Source organism: Nycticebus coucang, chromosome 4 (genome assembly GCF_027406575.1).
Source record: "Nycticebus coucang isolate mNycCou1 chromosome 4, mNycCou1.pri, whole genome shotgun sequence".
Lineage (NCBI taxonomy): Eukaryota > Metazoa > Chordata > Mammalia > Primates > Lorisidae > Nycticebus > Nycticebus coucang.
This window is the reverse complement of record NC_069783.1, coordinates 22495298-22518560: the sequence shown is the minus strand read 5'-3', so window position 1 is coordinate 22518560 and position 23263 is coordinate 22495298. Positions and strand designations below refer to the sequence as shown.

Below are 23263 nucleotides of genomic sequence, written 5' to 3'. Positions count from 1 at the left end.
AAAATATATGCTGATAGATTTTTTTTTTTGAGACAGAGTCTCGCTGTGTTGCCCTCTGTAGAATGCTGTGGTGTCACAGCTCACAGCAACCTCCAACTCTTGGGCATAAGTAATTCTCTTGTCTCAGCCTCCCAAGTAGCTGGGACTACAGGCGCACGCCACAGTGCCCGGCTATTTTTTGTTGCAGTTGCATTGTTGTTTAGGAGGCCCGGGCCGTGTTCAAACCCTCCAGCCTCGGTGAATGGAGCTAGCACCATAACCACTGTGTGACAGACGCCAAGCCCATGCTGATAAATGTTAAAACATTAATACAATTTTCTTTTTTTTTTTTTTTTGTAGAGACAGAGTCTCACTTTATGGCCCTCGGTAGAGTGCCATGGCCTCACACAGCTCACAGCAATCTCCAACTCCTGGGCTTAAGCGATTCTCTTGCCTCAGCCTCCCGAGCAGCTGGGACTACAGGCGCCCGCCACAACGCCCGGCTATTTTTTGGTTGCAGTTTGGCCGGGGCTGGGCTTGAACCCGCCACCCTCGGTATATGGGGCCGGCGCCTTACCGACTGAGCCACAGGCGCCGCCCACAATTTTCATTTTTTTCTATAAAACTTTGAAATTTTGCTTACTAAAAATAGAAAATCTTACTATTAAGATACTGTTAACCATGAAGAAAATTGAGAAACTTACCCCAAAGAGGAGCTGGGTTTACTTGATGGATTTAGTCCCAGTGAATTCTTTCCAAATATAAAGGAATAGTGATTATTCTGAAAACTGTTACAAATCATAGGAAAGAATACACAGGCCAGGTAATTTAATTCTAAAAGGTAAAAAAGTAGTCCTGACCCCAATGTCTGTTTCTGTGTTTGTATTTAGTTACAAATTTTTTAAAAAGTTATAACCAACATCTTTTACAAATTTAGTTGTTAAACTCTAAATTAGAATAACAGTTCATAAAATAAAGCATTACATGAAGAGCCTATCAATACCAAATAGAATTGTTTCAGGAAGCTATAAAATATCATGTATCATTCTTAACATGAGATAGGCTTCAGAATCCCAGCCCATCACTGTCCAATTGTGTGACCAGAGAGCTAGGTACTTTTTGTCACCCTTGGTAGAGTGCTATGGCTCACAGCAACCTCAAACTCTTGGGCCGAAATGATCCTCTTGCCTCAGCTGGCTCCTGAGTAGCTGGAACTACAGGCACCCTCCACAACTCCCAGCTATTTTTAGAGATGGAGTCTTGCTCTGGCTCATGCTGGTCTCGAACTCCTGAGCTCAATTCCTGCCTCAGCTTCCCAGAGTGCTAGGATTGCAGGCATGAGCCACCGCGCCTGGCCTAATCAGACAGTACTTTTAAAGGACCTTAGCCAAGCAGTGGCACATGCCTGTAATCCCAGCTCTTCAGGAAGCTGAGGCAGGAGGATTGCTGGAGCCCAGAAATTTGAGACCTGGGAAATACAGCAAGACCCTCATCTCAAAAACACAGAAGCAAACAAAAATAAATAAATAAAGGACTTTAGCGCAGAAACCAGCACATTATTATTAGCATTCAATAAATGATAATTACATTTTTCCTTATGATCTGAAGGGTACAAAAATGGCCCAATATAAGACATTGAGGACAGAGCCCTTCACTGGGGAATAAGGGTGGGAGGCAGGGAGTCACCTGGAAATAAACTGAAAGTATCATAGAAACCAAGATCATAGAAGTAAACATTGATCAGGATAATTAAGTAAATGTAGAATTGTTAATACTTGTGACTGTTTTCAAATAATTCATAAAACTTAAAAATAGAACATTCACCCTCTAATGCATAATAAAAAAATTTTTAAAGGTATTTTTCCAAATAATGTAAATAAGACATCAGTGTTATCACAATTGTAACAATACTGAAAAGTAAAAATATTCTGCAATCTGATAATCAAAGGCCTTGCATTGGTTACATTAAAAAGCAAAATATCATAATAAGCTGTGTTCTAAAATTTTACTTTTTTAAAAGATTCCGAAAATATAGAAATAAAAAGGATGAATGATACCATTACAGCAACATTTAACTATATATAGATATACCCCAAAACAAAAGGAAGAGCAGTTTACATATCCAATAATGAGGAAATGATTAGGTAAATATAGTAAATGTATTTTTCAGGCATTAAAAATGGTCATCCTGGAGTACTGGCTGCTCCCCAGGTCCTATACTAGTACTAGAAGCAAATAAGACTTCGTCCTTGGCCCCCTGGTGTTAACAGTCAGATGTCTGATAGAGACATCTGAAACAAGAAGCCTCTCCCTCTACTGCCCGATGCAGCAGTGGTGGCCAGAGAAGGGCATGGGACAGAGGGAGGCATCCCAGTGGTGAGCCTGAGCAAGGAAGCAGGACCTAAGACTTCGAAGGTGAGAAGAAAGGGCAGAGCAGAGCAGTAAGGCTCACAGGTTACCCGGCAGTGGTGGGTGCCTGGTGGGTGGTGGTGATCGTTACCAATCAAGCAGGGCTGTGGGCACACACAGCCAAGGGATCCACTGCTCAGAGGCCAGAATTGGGAGTCAGTCAGGTGGATGGGGGCAGAGTGGTGCCACCAACTCAGACATGGAGGTAGAAAAGACAGCTTTTATGAGAGAAGATGAGAACCACTTTTTTGGCTATGCTGAGATTGAGGTGCCCTTGGGACATCCAGGTGGAGAGGAGAATAATGTGGCACTCCAGAAACAGTCTGGGCTCCAGGAGCTGGGCTCAGCTGCAGGGCATCTTGGAAGCTCCCCAGGTGCAAGTAGGTAGAGAAGAAGGCTGTAGACAGGGCCTAGAAGGCCAGCGAGGTGGGGAGACAGCCAGGACAGAGTGGTTCTAGAGGCAAAGGTAGGGTGAGCGCACAGGCCGTGAACAGCACGTGAGAGCTGGGGAGCATCTGGGGGGCGTGGCACGTGAGGTGAGATAGCCTTTCTGTTAATCTGCTATCCATCATTTTGGATCCTGAGTTATTAAAAGAAGTTTGCACCTTAGCCTCCCAAAGTGCTAGAATTACAGGAGTGAGCCACCATACCCGGTCATCATTAATTTTTTAAATATTTTGTTTCAATAAAAAAAACACTTAAGAAAAATAAAATAAAAAAAGTTTGAAGTTGGGTGGCGCCTGTGGCTCAAAGGAGTAGGGCGCTGGCCCCATATGCCAGAGGTGGCAGGTTCAAGCCCAGCCCTGGCAAAAAACTGCAAAAAAAAAAAAAAGTTTGAAGTCTATAAGGTCAAAGGCGGGAGTATGGCCAGTGCTCCTTTGTTTTAGTTGGGGCTAGGATTTCCTCTCACGCCTCTCGATCATTTTGCAGAAGCTGGCATCTGACCCTCGGTGTAAAGGAATGCCCCTGTCCAGCTTCCTGCTGAAGCCCATGCAGAGGATCACCCGCTACCCCTTGCTCATCAGAAGTGTGAGTACACAGGCTGCGGCAGCTGGAAGCCGCCTAGAAGCAGGACCCGCTGAGGGTCACAGAGGCCGGATACTCAGGGAGCCTCTGAGTTTGCTGACCCTCCCCTGCGTGTGGTGTGGCAATACAGAAGTGACCCCACTGCCGATAGGCTGGGCATCTGCGTGTGCTCACATGTGTGTATGCACAGTAACATACACAGACGGTCCAAAGGGCCAAATCCTTGACGTGGGCAACTGAGATAGGCAACTCATCACTTGGGTTACCTATCAACACCTTCTAGAAATTCGGAGTCTCAAACATGTTTGTCTAGGCAGGATAAGAGACCCTCTGGGTCTCCAGTTGTGGCGCCCAGAGGGATAGGGCAGAGTCCACCATTGGCATAACCTCAGGCTCCAATCTTCCTCCTAAGATCTACATTCAGCTGCCTTTACCTACATGCCTTAGGAGTCTCTAACTCAACCTGTCCTAAACAGAGTTCTTTTTTTTTTCCTCTCATTTTTTTTTTATTAAATCATAGCTGTGTACATTAATGCAATTGTGGGGTACAGTGGGCTGGTTTTATATACAATTTGAAATATTTTCATCAAACAGGTCTAAACAGAGTTCTTTATCATCCCCTTGCTATATCTTCAGCTTGTGACTACACATGCCTTCTAAAATCCCTTCTATTTTTATTTTTGATATGAGCAATGTGGGCCTCTTGAGTAAATAAGACTTATAAGGAGAAGCCAGATTTGACAACTGGCTATTCCACAACTAATCTTTGATACATGGTAGTTTACAAAGGAAAACAGCAGGAATAATATGACTGTTGCTTTTATTGAGTATTCCTTGACCTTTGGCCTGTGAACTCATCAGAGATCTCCTATCACAGATGCCTCTCCCAGCCTGGCCCAGTATACAGCTCCACAGTCCCTTCACTGAAATATTTTGGGCCATGTATGTCTCAGAGTTCAGAATGTAATTCATGGCTCAGCGCCTGTAGTTCAAGCGGCTAAGGCGCCAGCCACATACACCAGAGCTGGCGGGTTCAAATCCAGCCCTGGCCTGCCAAACAATGACAACTACAACCAAAAAACAGCCAGGTGTTGTGGCTGGCGCCTATAGTCCCAGCTACTTGGGAGGCGGAGGCAAAAGAATCGCTTAAGCCCAGGAGTTGGAGGTTGCTGTGAGCTGTGATGCCACAGCACTCTACCCAGGGCAATAGCTTGAGGCTGTGTCTCAAAAAAAAAAAGAATGTAATTCAAATTCCACATGTTACATTACACCCCATCTAAACCGGGGGAAATCACTTATGTCCAAGCACCTACAGTGCAATACACAGATATCACTGGGAGTAGAGTAAGTAAATACATCTTGTCCATTCAGGGTCACTTTCTCCCTGAATACAAACTTAAGGCTTTCAGACTGTTTTGTACATTAGAACCATAAACAAAGGACGTGGACTCAGCCACCTGGACTGTGAGAACCCAGACAGAGTCGTGAGGGAAGGCTGCTGATGGTTGGAGCGACCACACAGAGTTGTGTTCTGGCCTCTATTCATTTACATTTGTAGCAAAAGTAATTTGAAATCACTTCAGAATAAACTGAATGCATTTTTTTCTACATGCTGACATGATTTTACTGTGTTTTTCCTGTGGCAGGGAAGTCATTACTTTCATCAGATTTTTGAAAATGCATTCAGTGACTCTAAAAATGTTATGAACCATTGCTTTGAGCAAGTTAACACTTATAAGTTTGCAGCCAATATATAGTCGAGGCCTCCCTCTAAAGGTACATGGCTTAAACTGGGGCGGGGGGAGTAGGGAGGTACCCTTTAACACAAGGCCTTTTGCCAAAATCCAGTCAGAAAGTAACCAGAGGCCCTTAAATTTCAGAGATAATCTATTTAGCACTTGTCACACTCTTTTGTGACTAAGTTACCTTTCCCTGTCTCCCCAAGGACTGGAAGTATCATGGTCTTCTCAAGGACAAAAGCTACTACCTTGTTCACCGTTGTATTTACAGTGCCTACCATAGCGTCAAGCACACACAAGCAGTCAAAATTTGGCTAGACAAGCAGTCAAGTGAATGGCTGGGTAGGTGAGTGAAACAGTAGATCCCACATGAAGCAGCCCGCTCTTTTCCAGATTCTGGAGAACACCCCGGAGAATCATATAGACCATTCCTCCCTAAAGCTGGCCCTCGAACGGGCAGAGGAGCTTTGCTCTCAAGTTAATGAGGGAGTTCGGGAAAAGGAAAATTCAGACCGACTGGAGTGGATTCAGGCACACGTCCAGTGCGAAGGTCTCGCGGAGGTGAGGCTCACGCTGTATAGCTGGGTGCCATTAGGGGTTTCTGGGTGGGGAGCCAGCTCCAAGCCTTGCCCTAGTGTGGACTCACCATCCTGCCCTACAGAGACACTCCTCCTTTGATTGTCATCTTCCTTTCTTACAGAGGTTAGTTTTTGTTTTGAGCTCTTTGAATTCTCCTAGTAGAATCAGTATTCTATGGGTACAAGTAACAGTTTTCATTGAGCCACTTAAAACTCTGAAGAGTAATAAATGCACAGAGGTTTCGTGTGAAGGTGAATGATTGTAGCCACATTCCTAGGTAGAAAATTCTACCACCGTGCTGGCAGGCCCAGGGTGTTGCCTTCTTGGGGATGCTGTGATGATTTCTGCTGGGACTTAAAAGATGACATCTTCTTTCTCCTTAAGCAACTTATTTTCAACTCCCTTACCAATTGCCTGGGGCCCCGGAAGCTTTTGCACAGTGGGAAATTATACAAGATGAAGAGTAACAAGGAACTACATGGATTCCTCTTCAATGACTTCCTGCTTCTTACCTACATGGTCAAGCAGTTTGCCGTTTCCTCTGGCTCTGAGAAACTTTTCAGCTCTAAGTCCAACGCTCAATTCAAAATGTATAAAACGGTGAGTGTCTCATGCCTGGCAGTGGCGTCAGGGCCTGACGAGGTTGTGCCTTTACCTTACAGACCTCCTTCCTGCTGAGCCCGAGCTGTGCTTGGGGGACTTTCTTCACCTGTGTCCACATGGCTTCCTCTGCCCGCTCCCAAGGGAAGGGGCCCCAGTGTAGCTGGGCCCTCACTGCCCACTGATGGCCAGCAGCCAGATGCCAGCCTTGAATTCTGGCTTCCAACTGGCAGACGCGACACCTGGTCCGGTCTCTGTCCACCCTGGTATCAGATCTCCCTGTGACGGAGGCTAAAGCACCAGCAGGTGTCAGGTCCCATCTCTGTCCACAGCTGGTATCAGATCTCCCTGTGACGGAGGCTGAAGCACCAGCAGGTGTCGGTGGGCAGAGAAGAGAGCTTCTGCCTCAGCAGTCAGCACCAAGGCTCCCATTCCTGGTCCCATAACACCTAATCTGCCTCAACATTTACTTTTACAAAGTAGAGGCCATCTCATTGTTTTCTGTGTAAAAGACCTTAGACACTAGACCCCTTTCTAATTCTCAACAAGGCTCGTCAGCACAGACAGAACTCTCTCTGGACGTGTGGGTGGAGTGTTGTGGCCCCTCTCACAGCCTGTATTTTGGCCCTAATTCTTTCAGCCCATTTTCCTGAATGAAGTCTTGGTGAAACTGCCCACAGACCCTTCCAGCGATGAGCCTGTCTTCCACATTTCCCACATTGATCGGGTCTACACCCTCCGAACAGACAACATTAATGAGAGGTCAGTCCTGACCATGTGTGGCCTGCCTTGGACTCTGGGAGGCAACCTGGATGTCTCCCTCTGCCAAAAACCTGTCTCCATCCATGCTGAAGTCCTACTGATTCTATATCCTGAACCTCTCGTAACACATGCCCTCCGCTCCAGTCCCACCTCCTCTAACATGCTGCCACACGCCTCAGTCCCTACTAAAATCCCTCCAGAGGTCGCCGTCAGGCGACAGTCCACTTGCTTCGCAGCTTAGCCCATCCCTCCACCCACGACCTCTGCCCGCCCGTGGACCTCAGTGAGGAGTACCTTCTGCCCCTCTCCTGGTCAGACACACTTCCTCCAGCTGTGGCTCCAAACGCGCCTGGGCCGGGGCAGGCCCCGGTGGAGCTGCTGCTCCTCTGTGCCACACTTGTCTGGTAGAAGCCTCCTTCTGACCTGGTGTTCAGTAGTGAATCTCATCTTCTGACTCTGGTCCCAGCACCTGGCAAGTGCCTGGTGCTCTGTGAGTGGTCAAGAACTGTTGGAAATTCTCAGCTCCATTCATTCAGCAGACTGATCTTTGGGTTGCACTAAAGTCAGGTCTGTGATTGGCGACTTGTTAAAGCCAAGGCTAGTGAAAGAGGACTCGTAAGAGAGAAGGACTGACTCAGAGCTCTGCGGCTCTGCACGGAAGCCACCAACGGCTGCCTTTGCTTCTCCCGCAGGACAGCCTGGGTCCAAAAGATCAAGGCAGCGTCTGAGCAGTACATTGACACAGAAAAGAAGAAACGAGAGCGGGCTTATCAAGGTACTCAGTGGTGGAGAGTTGGAACCAGCCATCGGGGCCCTGGGGACACCTGCCGTGGGCTTGTGTAATGGGGCTGTGCCAGAGAGGCCAGCCAGCCCTGCCTCAGGCCAGACTCCCTGAGCCCCTCCCCGCACAGACTGGGATCTTGGGGTCATTAGGGCCAGCTGCAGGACCCTCCCTCTGCAACAGTCTCTTGTCCCTCAGCCTCGGCTATTCACTTCCACTCCTTTCTCTCTACAACTCATCTCCCCTCCACCTGGTCCACTTTGCAGGCGAATGCCCTCTGGTCTGCCTCATCTGCCCTCCCAGGATCCACCAGCTGCCCTCCTGCTTAGCCAGCTGGCCTGGGCCTCACTTCCCTACACCCTGGCTCCTCCACTGCTCCCCCTCCTCCTTCACTTCCACTGCTCCTCCTCCTCCTCCTCCTCCTGCTCCCACCCCTGCCCTAATCGGTGGCTTGGCTCACATTCTTTGCCCAAGTTCCCTGCGCCCCTTGGCAGATAACTGAAAGCTCCTCCTTCCCTCTGGACCCTGTCATCTCCTGGTATAGTTTCTTCATAGTCACTTCCCAGCGTTTCTTCAGCCCTAAGCACTCTCTCCCCACGTCTGTCAGCCCCCTCCCTTGGGGACCCCTCCTATGGCAATCCTTTCCAGACTACTTGGCCTGGCCCCGCTACTCCCAAGCCTCCCAGGGGCATCACACATTGCCATTTCCAATGGGATCACCAGCCTCCTTCCTACAGGGTTATCTTCCCAAGAATCTCTGGGGATGGCACTATGGGCTGAAAACATGCCCTCCGGCCCCTCATCTGGTCAGCTGCTGTGTCCTGCACCTTCTCCTTCACCACCTTTTCCATCTGCCTGGTCCTGTCCTCGCCCAGTGCCACCGACCCTCCATCTCCCATGCAGGCTCCCTAGCCTTTCTGCCATCCATCCTCTTCATTTCCGGAGTATTCTTTATCTAGAGCTACTCTTAGCATTATCTCTCCTTGCTTAAATATCTTCCCTCTTCCCTGACAAATTACGGACAAATTTCCTACCCCAGACTCAGGGTCCATCCTCAGTAATACCTGTCACTAGCCCCATTTCCCTTTGCCTCCCTGTGCCCAGCCCATGCCGCTGCCTGGCTGAACACCCATGCTGCCCTGCCAGGCCTTCCGAGTTCGTGCTGTACCCCACATGTCAACATGCTTCCCGTTCTTCAACACCCAAGTCAAACACTGCCCCTGCATGGTGCCGTCCCTAAGCCCCTAACCAGTATGACTTCTGCCTAGAGCCCCCGCTGTACCTGAGTCTTGGGGTTGCACTGTGGACTTTAGTCTGCTATTGATTTGCTTAAGTCCCTAGAGCCCCATCTTTTCTCACTTAGTGGTCACAAGCTTCCTGTGCAACTCCATACCCTACAGGGCCCACGTGTGATTCATGCCCCGTGGAGCTCCATGTTCATTGCTTTGACTGTGTCCTCTCTGTTCATGGGACGGCTCGTTCCCCTGCTCAGTGCTGCTGCCTGCGTCTTCATAAAGCATTCCTCCGTCCCACATGGCCCTCTGTCTGGGACTGTGGCGGCTCCCATGTTCCTCCCCAGCTTCCACGTGCATGCTGGTGGGCCCTTGCCTCTCTGCCCCATTTCCAGCAGCTCCCAGAACTGCCTACAGCCCCTCACCCCGTGAGACTTGTGCTCTGAGCCACTCTAGCCTCCACCTGCAGCCTTGCCTGTCCCCTCCACGTGGCTTTCCTTCCCATCCAGGCCTGCCGTTTAGGTCCCTGGCTGCTGTGGTTGCAGCTCTTCATATGTTTTCTTTGTTTAGGTTTCCCTTATTTTGTTATATGCTCCTGAAAGGTATGTGTAAATCACCTTTTGCTAATTGAATGTTATTTTAATGGTACTTTAAAAGTTGCTATTAAAAAAATCAATGATTGGATAAAATATATAATGATCTCTTAGTTGGCCAAAGATATGAATCAAAGTTTCTCTGAGTTTTGCTTACCATCAATAACTGTGTATGTTATTATGCATTGTCCATGAGATCAATTCTTCAGACATTTATCAGTTACTTACTTTGTGGCAGGCTCTGTGCTGGGTTTAATGAGGCCTAGGAAGATAAGCAAGGCCCAGCCCTGCCTTCAGGGCCCCTGAGTGCGTGGTCTGAGGTGGAGGAGTGGGCCACCTACCAGAGGTCATACTTGAGCTGAGTTTGAAAAATCATAGCTCACCACGCATTGTCTTTGTTAGCTGTTGCCTGCCTAACTAAAACATCATGTTTACCACGGTAATGTGAGTCCACTAACTCGTTTCTCTTCATGTGAAGCATTCTGAGTACCTCCTTAAAAGAGAATAAGGCTTTAAGTAAAACTGCCTTATAAACTAAAATGTTTACATGTAATTGCAATAATACTGAATAGTTTATTTAGACTTTCGTGTCTGATGTCTAAATTTTGATCCTCCCATTTAGCAGCTCTGAGTTGAGCATGTCCTTTCTAAGCCTCAGTTTTTCTTATCTGTAAAGTGGGGAGCTACCTTATAAGGTAACTATGCAGTTTTTTTTTGTAGAGACAGAGTCTCACTTTATGGCCCTCGGTAGAGTGCCGTGGCCTCACACAGCTCACAGCAACCTCCAACTCCTGGGCTTAAGCGATTCTCTTGTCTCAGCCTCCCGAGTAGCTGGGACTACAGGCACCCGCCACAACACCCAGCTATTTTTTGGTTGCAGTTCAGCCGGGGCCGGGTTTGAACCCGCCACCCTCGGTATATGGGGCCGGTGCCTTACCGACTGAGCCACAGGTGCCGCCCAACTATGCAGTTTTAATAATATAATTTATGAAAGGTTTAGCACATTTCCTAATACAAAGTAAGTATCCAATAAATGTTAGCTGCTATTAAGCTAAACATATAGCCTGTATTACGATTTTATTATTACTATTTGCTAGGCAATTGAGGGGTTAAGGCAAGGATGGATAAAAGAGTCCATGCTCTACAACAGCCTCTCTGTGGCACAGGAGACAGTATTAGGTTCAGACCCAGCAGCCTGTGGGGTGCTCATAGTGAAGGGTAACAGAGGCACAGAGGAGGGAAAGGTCTGGGAGATGAGGGAGAGACTGGCCCTGGATCTTGGAGGGTGAGTGGGACGCTTGATAGGCCAAGATAGCAGGCAATAGCCTGGGGATGCTAAGCTGCGGGGCCCAGAGCAGAGCAAGTGGGGGCTGTAGTGTTACAGTTTGTTAGAAATTCAGATCGCGGGTGGCACCTGTGGCTCAGTGAGTAGGGCGCCGGCCCCATATGCCAAGGGTGGCAGGTTCAAACCCAGCCCCGGCCAAACTGCAACAGAAAAATAGCCGGGCGTTGTGGCGGGCACCTGTAGTCCCAGCTGCTCAGGAGGCTGAGGCAAGAGAATCGTGTAAGCCCAAGAGTTAGAGGTTGCTGTGAGCCGTGTGACGCCACGGCACTCTACCCGAGGGCGGTACAGTGAGACTCTGTCTCTACAAAAAAAAAAAAAGAAAGAAAAGAAATTCAGATCGTGAGTATTCACAGCTTAGTCATCGCTGCACTGTCTGCCTTCTCAGAGGGTGACTTCTCTCCCTCTCTCGTAGCCCGCTCTCAAAAGGCTTCAGGCATCGGGCGCCTGATGGTACACGTCATTGAAGCTACAGAATTGAAAGCCTGTAAACCAAATGGTAAATGCTTTTTTTATTCAACTAAATGGTAACTACCCTATTCTCTGCTGATGATTCCTCTAAACATTGAATGATAGAATTTTATTTATTTATTTATTGGAGACAGGGTCTTACTTTGTCACCCATGCTGGAGTGCATGGCAGAATCACAGCTCACTGCAGCCTCAAAGTCCTGGGCTCAAATGACCTGCCTCAGCCTCCCAAGTAGCTGGGACTACAGGTGTAAGCCACTGTGCCCAGCCGCAGATGCTTTATAAGTCTTTGTGTCTAGTGCCACCCAAATGGTAATAAGCTAGTTTATTGCACCAGTGTTATCACTGTTTCCCTGTAAGTACCACTGCCTGCTTTCCTGATTGCTTGTGCATCAAGAAAGCATGTGCCAGGTTTTACAATGCAGGGAGCAGTCCTGGGGTTAGAGCTCACAGTCGCACCCAGGTCTGCGCAGCTGTCGGTGCTGGGAATACAGGGACCGTATTGCTGGACTACGAGGTGTACATGGTCCCCCAGGCAGTGGCTCCTGCTACCATGGTCTGTAGCACAGCAGCATTTTGGGTTCTGCTTCTGCTCAAGGATGGCCTGTCACTTCATTTTATCTACATGTGCCACATGTTGTCTGTGGTTTCTTTTTGTTCAGGAAAGAGCAACCCATACTGCGAAATCAGCATGGGCTCTCAGAGCTATACCACCAGAACCATCCAGGACACATTAAATCCCAAGTGGAATTTTAACTGCCAGTTCTTCATTAAGGACCTTTACCAAGATGTGCTCTGTCTCACCATGTTTGACAGAGACCAGTTTTCACCAGATGGTAAGTACAGCTCAGCTAGGAGATGTAAAGGTTTCCTCGGGTTTCTAGATCTTGGAGTCTGGATCCAGGGTGCTCAGCTGGCTGCCCCATAACACCTCAGGGAAATGACACAGGCCTAGGTCAGCTCGCTTTGGCTGCTAATGGGTACCTTTCCTTGGGGTTGGCAGGGAAGCCTTGGGTGTGTTTACACACACACACACACACACACACACACACACACACACACAATCTCTTGTCAACCCTGTGCTCCTGGTGCACACTGAATGCATAGAACATTCTCAGACCAGAGAGACTTGAATTCCAGCCCCACAGCTTCTCTCACATGAACCTGTTATCATTCTTCGTGCAGCCATTCACAATATCAAAAACTGAAAGAAGGTAGTTGGACTAGAATTTAATTGTAGTGAAAGTTGTAATTGGATTTAAAAGTCACATCTAAAGAAATCGCCCTTGTTTTGGACATGAAAGTTTTATGAATCTTATTTCAGACACTCCTCCGGGTATAGTTTTAAAACAATCTTAGAAAGAAGAAAGATTTCGGGCGGCGCCGGTGGCTCAGTGAGTAGGGCGCCGGCCCCATGTGCCAAGGGTGGCGGGTTCAAACCCAGCCCCGGCCAAACTGCAACAAAAAAATAGCCAGGTGTTGTGGTGGGCGCCTGTAGTCCCAGCTGCTCGGGAGGCTGAGGCAAGAGAATCGCGTAAGCCCAAGAGTTAGAGTTGCTGTGAGCCGTGTGACGCCACGGCACTCTACCCGAGGGCGGTACAGTGAGACTCTGTCTCTACAAAAAAAAAAAAAAAAAAAGAAGAAGAAGAAAGATTTCTGGCTCTCTTATGATGTTTATTCACCAGATTTCCTGGGTCGGACTGAAGTCCCAGTGGCAAAAATTCGAACAGAACAGGAAAGCAAAGGCCCTACGACCCGCCGACTGCTGCTGCATGAGGTCCCCACCGGGGAGGTCTGGGTGCGCTTTGACCTGCAACTTTTTGAGCAAAAGACTCTCCTGTAGGGGATCCAGAAGGACAGAGGAGGATGGCACCAGGGGACCTGTCCCCCAGCCTGGGGCTGCAGAATGAGAGACTGCGCGCCTCCGCGACTTAAGGAGTACCCTGTAGCTCCATCTGTCGCAGAGCCATGCTGGCTGGCCCCTCTATTTTATTGCACTCTAAATCGCTAGCAAGCTATGCAAACATCTTCCTGTAAATAAACCAGACCCCATAGCACAGTGCCTTGTATTAGTGTTAACATGTTCAGCTGTGTTTAGATGCCAGGGTTTCCATTTTCAGGGCTATATATAAAAGGTATTATGTGGAAATGCGGCATCAGACCACCAGACATTACGACTTGGTTCAATGTGTCCACTGTGGAGTGTCTGGTGATGCTGTGACCATTCCATGTCATGTGACCTTTGCCGGGTCACAGCCACTCAGGAGGGGGAGGGTTGGGGTAAAGAACTGCGGCTCAGTACTTGAACAGCCCGATGCTGAAATAGCACGTACTTGTGCACTGAATAAAAATGGAAACTTGATCATTTTATTTCTGATTAGGTTTTACCATTTTCTGCTAAGACAATATAGTTTGAAATATAAGGGCGAAAGCTTGATTTACTTTAAATACTGTGAACTCTAATAATGTGGAAAATATTTTTCAACTTTAATTTTCTGAAGTATAAATTATTTATGTAAATTCCTTGTTTTGCATATTTCATAGGACATGCATCTTTAAGCTTTATCATTGCCAATATGTACAGAAAGAATAAAAATATAAGTTTATGAATGCAACTTCTTTCAAAGCTTGAGTGATCTGCTATCTACATGAAAGGTAACTTCAGAGGTTGCTTTTAACAAAACCAAATTTCCTTTCCCAAATAGTGGTAAAAAACAAGGACAGGGTTAGAAGGGGTGGGACAGGGTCAGGAGACCTGGGGGCTCACCTTGACTCTGCCATTACCTTGCTCTAGGACTTTGTGAATCTACCTCATGCTTCTGGGTTTGGATTCTCGAGTGGCTCCAAGGGAGGATCTCTGGGGGAGCCATTTCTGACCCTGTTGAGTAAAACCTCAGGGGTAACTTACAAGAGGTGGGTGAGGACTCAGTGATGTCCTGCACTACTTCAGCCCCTCCAGCTCCCTGAGCCCTGTCTTTCCCCTGTTCCTGCCCCACCCCTTTCCTGCACAGCCACATTCACACCTGTCCAAGCTGCTTGTTTGGCTTCTGAATTTTGAAGTGTGAAATTTGTTTTGAATACTGTTTTAAAAAAATAAGGTTTTAAACATTAAATCCCTAGATAAATGAGTAAAACTGGGGAAAAAAATCTGTCCTTTTGAAAAGATCACTCAGGCTACAGGAGCCCAGATTTCTGAGGGAACAGGTCTCCAGGCAGCTGGGGGGACCCAGGCAGGATTCAAATGTCCCAAGTGCTCAGGTTCCACCTGTTTCTATTTAAACATAATCCCTGGGCAAAGAAGAGGTAGAAAACAGCATTAGTATATTCAATTAAAAAAACCATCACTCGGCTCAGCGCCTTGTAGCTTAGCAGCTTGGGCGCCAGCCACATACATTGGAGCTGGCAGGTTCAAACCAAGCCCGGTCCTGCTAAACCACAATGACAACTACAACAAAAAAAAATAGCTGGGCATTGTGGCGAGCACCTGTAGTCCCTGCTACTTGGGAGGCTGAGGCAAGAGAATCACTTAAGCCCAAGAGTTGGAGGTTGCTGTGAGCTGTGACACCACGGCACTCTACCCAGGGTGACATAATGAGACTCTGTCTCCAAAAAAAAACATCATTCGCTCATTCCAGGTTTTGACCCCGGACACTAATTGGTTAAAGAAGAAATAGACACCAAAAATAAATAAATAAATACAATTTAAAAAAATAAATAGACAACAATTTATGAAACGAAAACAACTGAACATACTTCTTGCTTATGGGGGAAGTTTGGCTGCTTAGACACCACCTCGCTGAGCAGAGCTAACTGCTGTGTCTCTAGCTTGGGGAAGCTTGCTGGCTTAGGAATCAGGCAGGTTCAAAACCAACTGTTAGCTAACTGGGAACCTTAGCCACAGAACAATCCTCACGTTCCCAGGACTGAGGGGACGGCAATCCACACTGTAAACTGTGGCTAGAGCCATCCCTCCATCTCTCAGGGTTCTTTGATCAGATTTAGGACAGAGAAACCAGCAGGATCAGAGTCAAACAACTTCTGCAAAAGTTTGGAGGACACTGATTGTCAGTACACCCAGCAACTCCGGTCATCCCCGCTGACCTAGGAATTGCAGACCTGCCCCTTGAGAAATCAAGCTCTCTTAAGCCTGAAATGTGAGCCTGTTTGGTGGAGGGTGTGAGGGGGCTGTGCCCTGAGTCTCTGCACCCCCCTCCAGGGATTTTGCTCTTTCAGGACAGGATGCTGTGTGGTGGGGGTGGGATGGGGGGGTGGGGGTGGGGCAGAGACAACTCCACCCTCTGAGAAGAGACCCAAACTTTGCCACCTGAGGGACTGACCCATGACAGAACACTGCCCTTGAGCCAGTCACAGAGATTCTCTGAGCACCAGTATTGGGAGATAATAATATTATCTTGCTATTAAAACTTTTCAATGAATACAAACTCACTCACTCACTCACAGTTCCTGGTTCCCAGGAGAAGCGCAATAAATAACATTACTTGGTATGTGTGCAATTTATTTCCACCTCTGAGGAGAGAAAAGGTTTCCAAGTGTTCAAACACTGCAAATTCAAATCAACCAGATTTTATCACCAACAGCAGTCTTGCTTAGCCGCCCTGTGCAGAGAGGCCAGGTGGCTCCCCAGGACCTCAGCTGTCATTGCTCTTCTTCCCACAGGCTGGGGCCCCTTTCTCTGCTGGCCGTCTCCAGCCACCGAGGACCGAGGTCTCTGCTGTCTGGTTCCTAAAACCTATTGACAGAAGAGAAGGGCTGAGGGGCTTAGAGAACCAGGGAGGATCCTACTGCCATCACTCCACACCCTGCCTGCTGCCGGGCAGAGACACCTTTTAGGCAGGGTCCCAGCCTACCCTCCTGGCTCACTCTGTCTGCTTTATTCAGCCCTCAGAGGCTGTGCATATCTCTGAACTCCACATAGGACTGACCTGGTTATGCTGTGCAGACTGGCTGTCCACAGAATGCCCCCTTGCCATCATGTTCAGACCAGCCAGAGAATACTTCCCCCAGCACCCACAGTTAAGGACAGACATGTAACCGGGTCCTTCAGAGGAAGTGCCATATGCCACATGCAGACCAGGCCCGCAGACAGCCCCCAGCCTGGGCAGAAGTCACCTGTGGTCTCTTCCCTTTTCAGGGAGTTCACAGCGCAGCTTAGGGAGCAGGCACTGAAGATAACAAAGGTCCATCAGGTCCCGAGAGACTGCATGAACAAGGGTCAGCCTGCTGATGCACAGAGCCACCTAGCACAAGGCTATGAGCCAAAAGCAGCTGCTGCTGAAACCACTCCCTGCTTTGGGGGCCTATTAGTGACAGCAGCTCACTACCCTACCCTAAGATCCAGGTGACTACAGTCACACTAAGATCTGACATAAACAAGTGGGACTTTATCAAACTAAAAAACTTCTCACAGCAAGGGAAACAAAATGAAGAGGCATCCTACAGAATGGGAGAAGATCCTTCCAAACCGTATATACAATAGGGGGCTAATATCCAAAATTCATAAGGAACTTGCACAACTCAACAGCAAAAAAACCTAATAACCTAATTTGAAAATGGGGAAAGAGCCTTAATAGATATTTTCCCAAAAAAAACATACAAATGGTCAACATGTATATGAAAAGTGCTCAGCATCACTAATCATCAGGGAGACGAAATCAAAACCAAAATGGGGTATTGCCTCACACCTGTTAGACAGGCAATTATCAAAAAGTCAGGCAGGCGTGGCGGCTCACACCTACGAGGTCAAGGAGGGGAGGATCGCTTGAGGCCAGGAGTTCCAGACCAGCCTGAGCAACACAGCAAGATCCTGTCTCTATAAAACATACATATTTTTTAACTAGCTGGGCATGGTGGTGAATATCTGTGGTCCCATATACTTGGGAAGCTGAAGCAGGAGGATCACTTGAGTCCAAGAAGTTGAGGTTGCAGTAGGCTCTGATGATGCTACTCTAACCAGGGCAAGAAAGCAAGACCCCAGCTCAAAAAAAGTCAACTAATAGCAAGCAATGGTGAAGACATGGGGATGAGGGAACTCTCATACACTGTTCGTGGATGTAAATTAGTTCAGCCATTATGGAAAACAGTATGGAAGTTTCTCAAAAAGTTTTGAACTACCATATGCTCCAGCAATCCTATTTCTGGGTATACACAGTCAAAGGAAAAAAAATCACTATCTCAAATAGGTATCTGCACTCCCCATATTCACTGTAGCATTATTCACATTCGCTAAGATAAGGAAACAACCTAAATGTCTACTGACGTGAGTGGGTAAAGAAAATGTATACGATATATATACAATGGAATATTGAAGAGCCTTCACAAAGAAGGAAATCCTGTCATTTACAACAACATGGAGGAACTTGGAGGACATTGTGCTAAGTGAAAAGAAGCCAGGCACAGAAAGATGCCACTTTTATGTGGAATCCAAAGGTTACCCTCCTGGGTGAGGACATGGGGACATGTTGGTCAAAGGGTACAAACTTTGTCACAGTAGGTTCTGGAGACCTAATGCACGACATGCCGACTATAGTTAATACTACTGGATTGCACATTTCAAATTTGCTGAGAGAGTGGATTTTAAGTGTTCTCCCCCCCACACCACCAGTAACTATGTGAGATCACAGAATATTAACTAACTTGATCATGGCAATGCTTTCACAAGTAATACATATACCAAAGTCATCACATTGTATACTCTGATTATTTTTTAAAATATTTGAATGAGGCTGGGCCAGGTGACTCGTGCCTGTAATCCTAGCACTCTGGGAGATCGAGGTTGGTGTATTGCCTGATTTCAGGAGTTGGGAGACCAGCCTGAGCTAGAGCAAGACCTCATCTCTAAAAAAAAAAAAAAAAAAATAGCCGGGCATTGTGGCGGGTGAGATGAAGAGGATCACTTAAGCCCAAGAGTTGGAGGTTGCTGTAAACTATGACATCATGGCACTCTACTGAGAGCAAAAAAGTGAGACACTGTCTCAAAAAAAAAAAAATTGAAAAAAATATCTGAATGAGAAGCTCCCTGTGCTCTCAGATATAATTATGCTCAGCAGAAACTGCTGAGGAGTCATATGGTAAATTACCATATTAGGAGAATCGGTTTCTCCCTGGAGACTGGGGGGGACCATGGGATTGAGCAGGAGTGGGATCATAAAATGTCTAACAAGGTTTTCAAGCATCCTCTATGTGGGGCGGGGTGGAGGGCCAGGAGGACCTGGCAAGTGGAGAAATGCAGAGACCCACCGTGCCTCATCAGGTCAGGAGACCACTGTCCACCAACCCCCCAGAAGCCGTCCCTGGAAGGGGCCTAAGTCTCAGGTCTTAGGGTAGGGTGTGGGGAGAGAAAGGAAGGGATATAGAGCACAGGCTGTAAGCTGTGCCCGCCAGATGATGAGAAACCTGTGCTCGGAAAATTCCTGCATATAAAATACCTTTTCAATTCTAAATTCTCATTTTTGCCTTAATTTTTTGTATAAATTTCATTTCAAAAATGAATGACAGGGGCGGCGCCTGTGGCTCAGTCAGTAAGGCGCCGGCCCCATATGCCGAGGGTGGCGGGTTCAAACCCCGCCCCGGCCAAACTGCAACCAAAAAATAGCCGGGCGTTGTGGCGGGCGCCTGTAGTCCCAGCTACTTGGGAGGCTGAGGCAAGAGAATCGCTTAAGCCCATGAGTTGGAGGTTGCTGTGAGCTGTGTGAGGCCACGGCACTCTACCAAGGGCCATAAAGTGAGACTCTGTCTCTACAAAAAAAAAATGAATGACATATTGGGAGATAATACCATCTGAACTAATGAAAAGAGCACGTGCGGTCTAGTTTGGCTACAATAGGACATGGAAACAACCTAAGGGGCAGAAGGGCAAAAGCTCAAGAAGAGCTGAAGAAATCCTAGCAGGCAGGAGCCCTCTGGCCAGGTCTGCCCCAACCTTGGCAGGGCACCATCTCTCCCCTGAAAGTGGGAGGAGGGGTGTGGGGGTGTGGGGGTGTGACTATGAGACCAGGGGCATATAAGTACTACAGTCACTACTTTTCTGAGTTTTTCATATATGACTTCCCCCGCCCAGGGCCCCTAAGAACAGCCTCCCTTTCTCCTGCCCCCGCTTTCTCACTGCCTTCTCCGCAGGCCCCCTCTGGCCTCTGCAGCCAGTCTGAGAACATGCACAGAGAAAGCCGTGGCAGCGGCTCACTGGAGTCGGAACCCGTGGGTCTCCCCAGGCCTTGGCTCACCACACCCTTCTTTCCATCGCCCCTGTCCTGGCTGAGCTTTGAGGCACGGAACTGCCTTTCAAAAGCAGCCTGACTTAGGTCAGTAGTCTCCTCTTTCTCCTCTCTTTTTTGTTTCTCTTCCGCATAGATGAGCTTTTCAGAACTGTGAAGAAGAGTAGAAAAAATAATCTCAACACAAACTGAATAGTACTATTCGATAATTTTGGAAAATCAATTTAATGATCTCACTACTCACTTTATGACTGACCAGACATTGTAGGTGGCTGTCCCTCAATCTGTCTGCCCCACCCAAACCCCTGCTGGCACAACCCTTAGGGAGATGGTGACTCCCTTCTCCAGCCTCAATCCCTACAGCTGTAATTGTCCAAAGCAGCTCCCAGGCAGACTGAGCTCTCACCGCAGGAAGGCGGGCAGGTTAGGGCAACTGCCTTGCAGCACAGGCACAAAAAAGCAGAGAAAGCCAGTGTGCAGAGACAGAGAAATGAAGCCGGTTACAAAGAGAAGCAACGGTGAGAGCCACATGGTTCCCACGAGGAAGGGACTGGCCTCCTGGTCCCTTGAGCAGTCTGATTTTCTTCCTGGCCTTGGTGTCCATGACATACTATAGAGGTGCTTTCTAACATTCTCGCTCCCCACCTCCTTTTTTTTTTTTTGTTTTTTCACTTAAGAAGGATTCTGTTCTTGGTGATCAAACTATCTCTGACTATTCTAGCCCAAGTCCCTTCATTACTTCATCAAACAGCCATGGGAGGCCCCCTCTCAGAGGGTTTTCCCTAGCACTATCTAGGAAAATAAGCCTCCTCTTGTGATCCTTCATTTATTCATTCAACAAACCATTTACTCATCATTGACTATGTGCCAGCTAAGTCTTGGGAACACCATTATAACCTCCACGGGTTTGATGCTGGAGGAAAAGGCAATGCAGAGTTCTACTTCCCTCTGATAATTGTACCTCTTGCCTGCATTGGCAACCTGACAGGTTGGGGACTTACAGACATGCTGATCTGTGGTTAATAAATATTTCTTTTGTTTAGGGAGATGGGATTTTTAAGATGCAGCCAGAAACAGTGGTAGGACCAGGTAGCGCCTATGTGCGGTTATGCACTCTGGACATTGTTGTAAGCATAGCCTGGAGGAGACCACAATAAAGGAGGAAGGCCAGCTGGGGAGCTGTGACAACAAAGGCAGAGTAGCTAGAGGGCGGAGATGAAGGAAACAAAGCAAAATAAACCCTTTGTCCTGGGCCAGGCCGGTGACTCAGGCCTGTAATCCCAGCACTTGAGGAAGGTGGATTGCCTGAGCTCACAAGTTTGAGACCAGCCTGAGCCAGAGGGAGACCTTGTCTCTAAAAATAGGCAGGCATTGTGGCAGGCACTTGTGGTCCCAGCAACTTGGAAGGTTGAAGCAAGAGAATTGCTTAAGCCCAAGTGTCTGTGATTGCTATGAGCTGTGACACCATGCACTCTACCTACAGCAACAAAGTGAGACTCTGTCTCAAAAAAAAAAAAAAAAAAAAAAAAAAAACCTTTGTCTTCTCAGTGGATGGAGAGTTATATGATTCTGATGTTTTAAAAAAAAATGCTTGTTAGGTCCTAGCATTTTGGGGGGCCGAGGCAGATGGATTGCTTGAACTCAGGAGTTCAAGACCAGCCTGCACTAGAGCAAGATCCTGTCTCTAGAAATAGCCAAGCGCCTGTAGTCCCAGCTACCTGGGAGGCAGAAGCAAAGGATCACTTGAGCCTATGAGTTTGAGGTTGCTATGAGCTATGATGCTACAGCACTCTACCCAGGGTGACAAAGTGAGACTCTGTCTCAAAAATTGTGTTTATAAAAATTGATAAACTATGAAACCAGAAATAGAACATAAAACTTCCAAATCACTATCTGAAACAGAAACAGAGTAACATTGTTTATTCCAACCAAAGTCAGGATGGGGGATGAGAAAGAAATATTAAGGAGCATAACAGGACTTCCCCTTTTGCATAGAATATAGAATTTTGCACCTGCTAAAAGTCCTGTTGCAATAAGTAGAAAATACCAGAAAATTTACACACTGAAGTAATAATTTTAAAGTCATTAGATAGCTATAGAAATAATTCCAGCAAGGAGAAAGACCTTCAGTAATAAGTTGACAATGTCCTCCCATTCTGGAAGCATTTTAAGTGCCAGGTTTCCAGCATCGAGTATGAGGGTAGAAATTGATTCCTCTATGGTCCCAGTAACTTTAGTAGTGTTTTTCTCCTGGGGCCTCATTGATGTCTGGCAATTGGGACATTTAACCTTATTTTCAGCAACTCCCTCCCACAGACAGCTACACGGAGCAGCAGCACACTTGGTTGTTTCCCCCAGTGGATGGCAGGAACTCGCCAGGCCCGTTAGTACACATAACGTTCCCCAAAACCTATGTGAAAAAGCACCAAATGGAAAATCTAGAACTATAAAATAAAATAACTGAAATTAATAGCTCAATGGATGGTTTAACAATAGGTTAAATTTCTAGAATCAAATATAAAGAGACCCAAAAAAATAGAAAATACACAAAAAAGGAGAAGCAACAGAGAGGATACAGTGAGAAAATCTAAAATATGTTCATTTAGAATATGCAAAAGAGAGAAGAAAATATGCCCAAGATAACAAAGAGAAAATAATTTAGAACTTTGTGGAACTAATTAAAGACATTAGTCTACAGATACAAGAAGACTCCAGGTGGATAAATATAAAGAAATCCACATCTAGAAGCATCATATGAAACTACAGAAAATCAAAAGACAACAAGAAAATCTTTAAAGCATCCAGAGGAAAAAGACAAATTACTTCCAAAGGAACAACTAATAGCTGACTTCTCAAATGAACAAAAGAAAGCCAACAAAATATATTTCAAAAGAAAATAACTACCAATGTAGCATTCTTAATCCTATGAAAACATCCTTTAAGCATGAAGGGGAAATTTGAAAGGCTAGAGAAAGTAAGAAGACCAGTAGTTGCCAGAGGCTAGGAGGAAGAAAGGATGAATGGGCAGATCACAGATACATTGGGAGACAAATTATTCTATATGATATTACAATGGTAGACACATGTCATCATACATTTATCAAAACCCATAGAATGTACAACCCCAAGAGTGAACCCTAATGTATACTATGAACTTCGGGTGATAATGTCAATGTAGTTTCATCAATTATAACACATGTACCACCATGGTGCAGGATGTCAATAGTGCGGGGCAGATGGTATATGGAACTCTCTTGGTACTTTCCACTCAATTTTGTGGTGAACATAAAATCTGCTGCAAAACCTAAAGATTATTAAGTAAAAAGAGAGTGACAGTAAAATATAGACACTTTAAAGCAAATAGAAACTGAGAGATTCTTCATGAGCAGAAGCACGCCATGGAAATTGTAAATGGTATTTCTTTCTTATTTGTTTGTTGTAAGGTACATGACATGAGGCCTAGAATGTTCTCCAGAAAAGTGAGAACAAAAAGGGAGAATTGGAGGAAAAGAGAGAGAAA

At 46.7% G+C, this 23263-nt stretch overlaps 3 protein-coding genes across 32 annotated transcripts in view; 2 read left to right on the top strand and 1 right to left on the bottom strand.

Annotated features, from left to right (window-relative positions):
* Positions 1 to 14124, top strand: part of ITSN2 (intersectin 2) — a 165093-nt gene extending 150969 nt beyond the window's left edge. For all 4 annotated transcript variants that reach the window (XM_053589134.1, XM_053589132.1, XM_053589133.1 and 1 more), the window contains 8 exons: positions 3319 to 3417; positions 5547 to 5714; positions 6117 to 6332; positions 6973 to 7094; positions 7787 to 7869; positions 11458 to 11541; positions 12175 to 12348; positions 13198 to 14124. In XM_053589134.1, the coding sequence (XP_053445109.1) occupies positions 3319 to 3417; positions 5547 to 5714; positions 6117 to 6332; positions 6973 to 7094; positions 7787 to 7869; positions 11458 to 11541; positions 12175 to 12348; positions 13198 to 13355 (1104 nt within the window). In that variant the 3' untranslated portion in view covers positions 13356 to 14124. The remainder of the gene's footprint in view (positions 1 to 3318; positions 3418 to 5546; positions 5715 to 6116; positions 6333 to 6972; positions 7095 to 7786; positions 7870 to 11457; positions 11542 to 12174; positions 12349 to 13197) is intronic.
* The window catches only part of LOC128584190 (rRNA-processing protein FCF1 homolog), a 197117-nt gene that overhangs the window by 112952 nt on the left and 60902 nt on the right, over positions 1 to 23263 (top strand). The window lies entirely within an intron of this gene.
* The window catches only part of LOC128584184 (protein FAM228B-like), a 75631-nt gene that overhangs the window by 2187 nt on the left and 50181 nt on the right, over positions 1 to 23263 (bottom strand). For 7 of the 27 annotated variants that reach the window (XM_053589142.1, XM_053589150.1, XM_053589140.1 and 4 more), the window contains 2 exons: positions 19753 to 19894; positions 15853 to 16262 (listed from right to left, as the gene is read on the bottom strand). The exons of 1 other annotated variant lie outside the window; for it this stretch is intronic. In XM_053589142.1, coding sequence (XP_053445117.1) covers positions 16101 to 16262; positions 19753 to 19894 — 304 coding nt within the window. In that variant the 3' untranslated portion in view covers positions 15853 to 16100. Of the gene's footprint in view, positions 1 to 683; positions 731 to 15845; positions 16263 to 19752; positions 19895 to 23263 lie in introns of those variants that run through there. 19 more of the 27 variants (XM_053589141.1, XM_053589137.1, XM_053589148.1 and 16 more) reach the window with 11 other exon arrangements.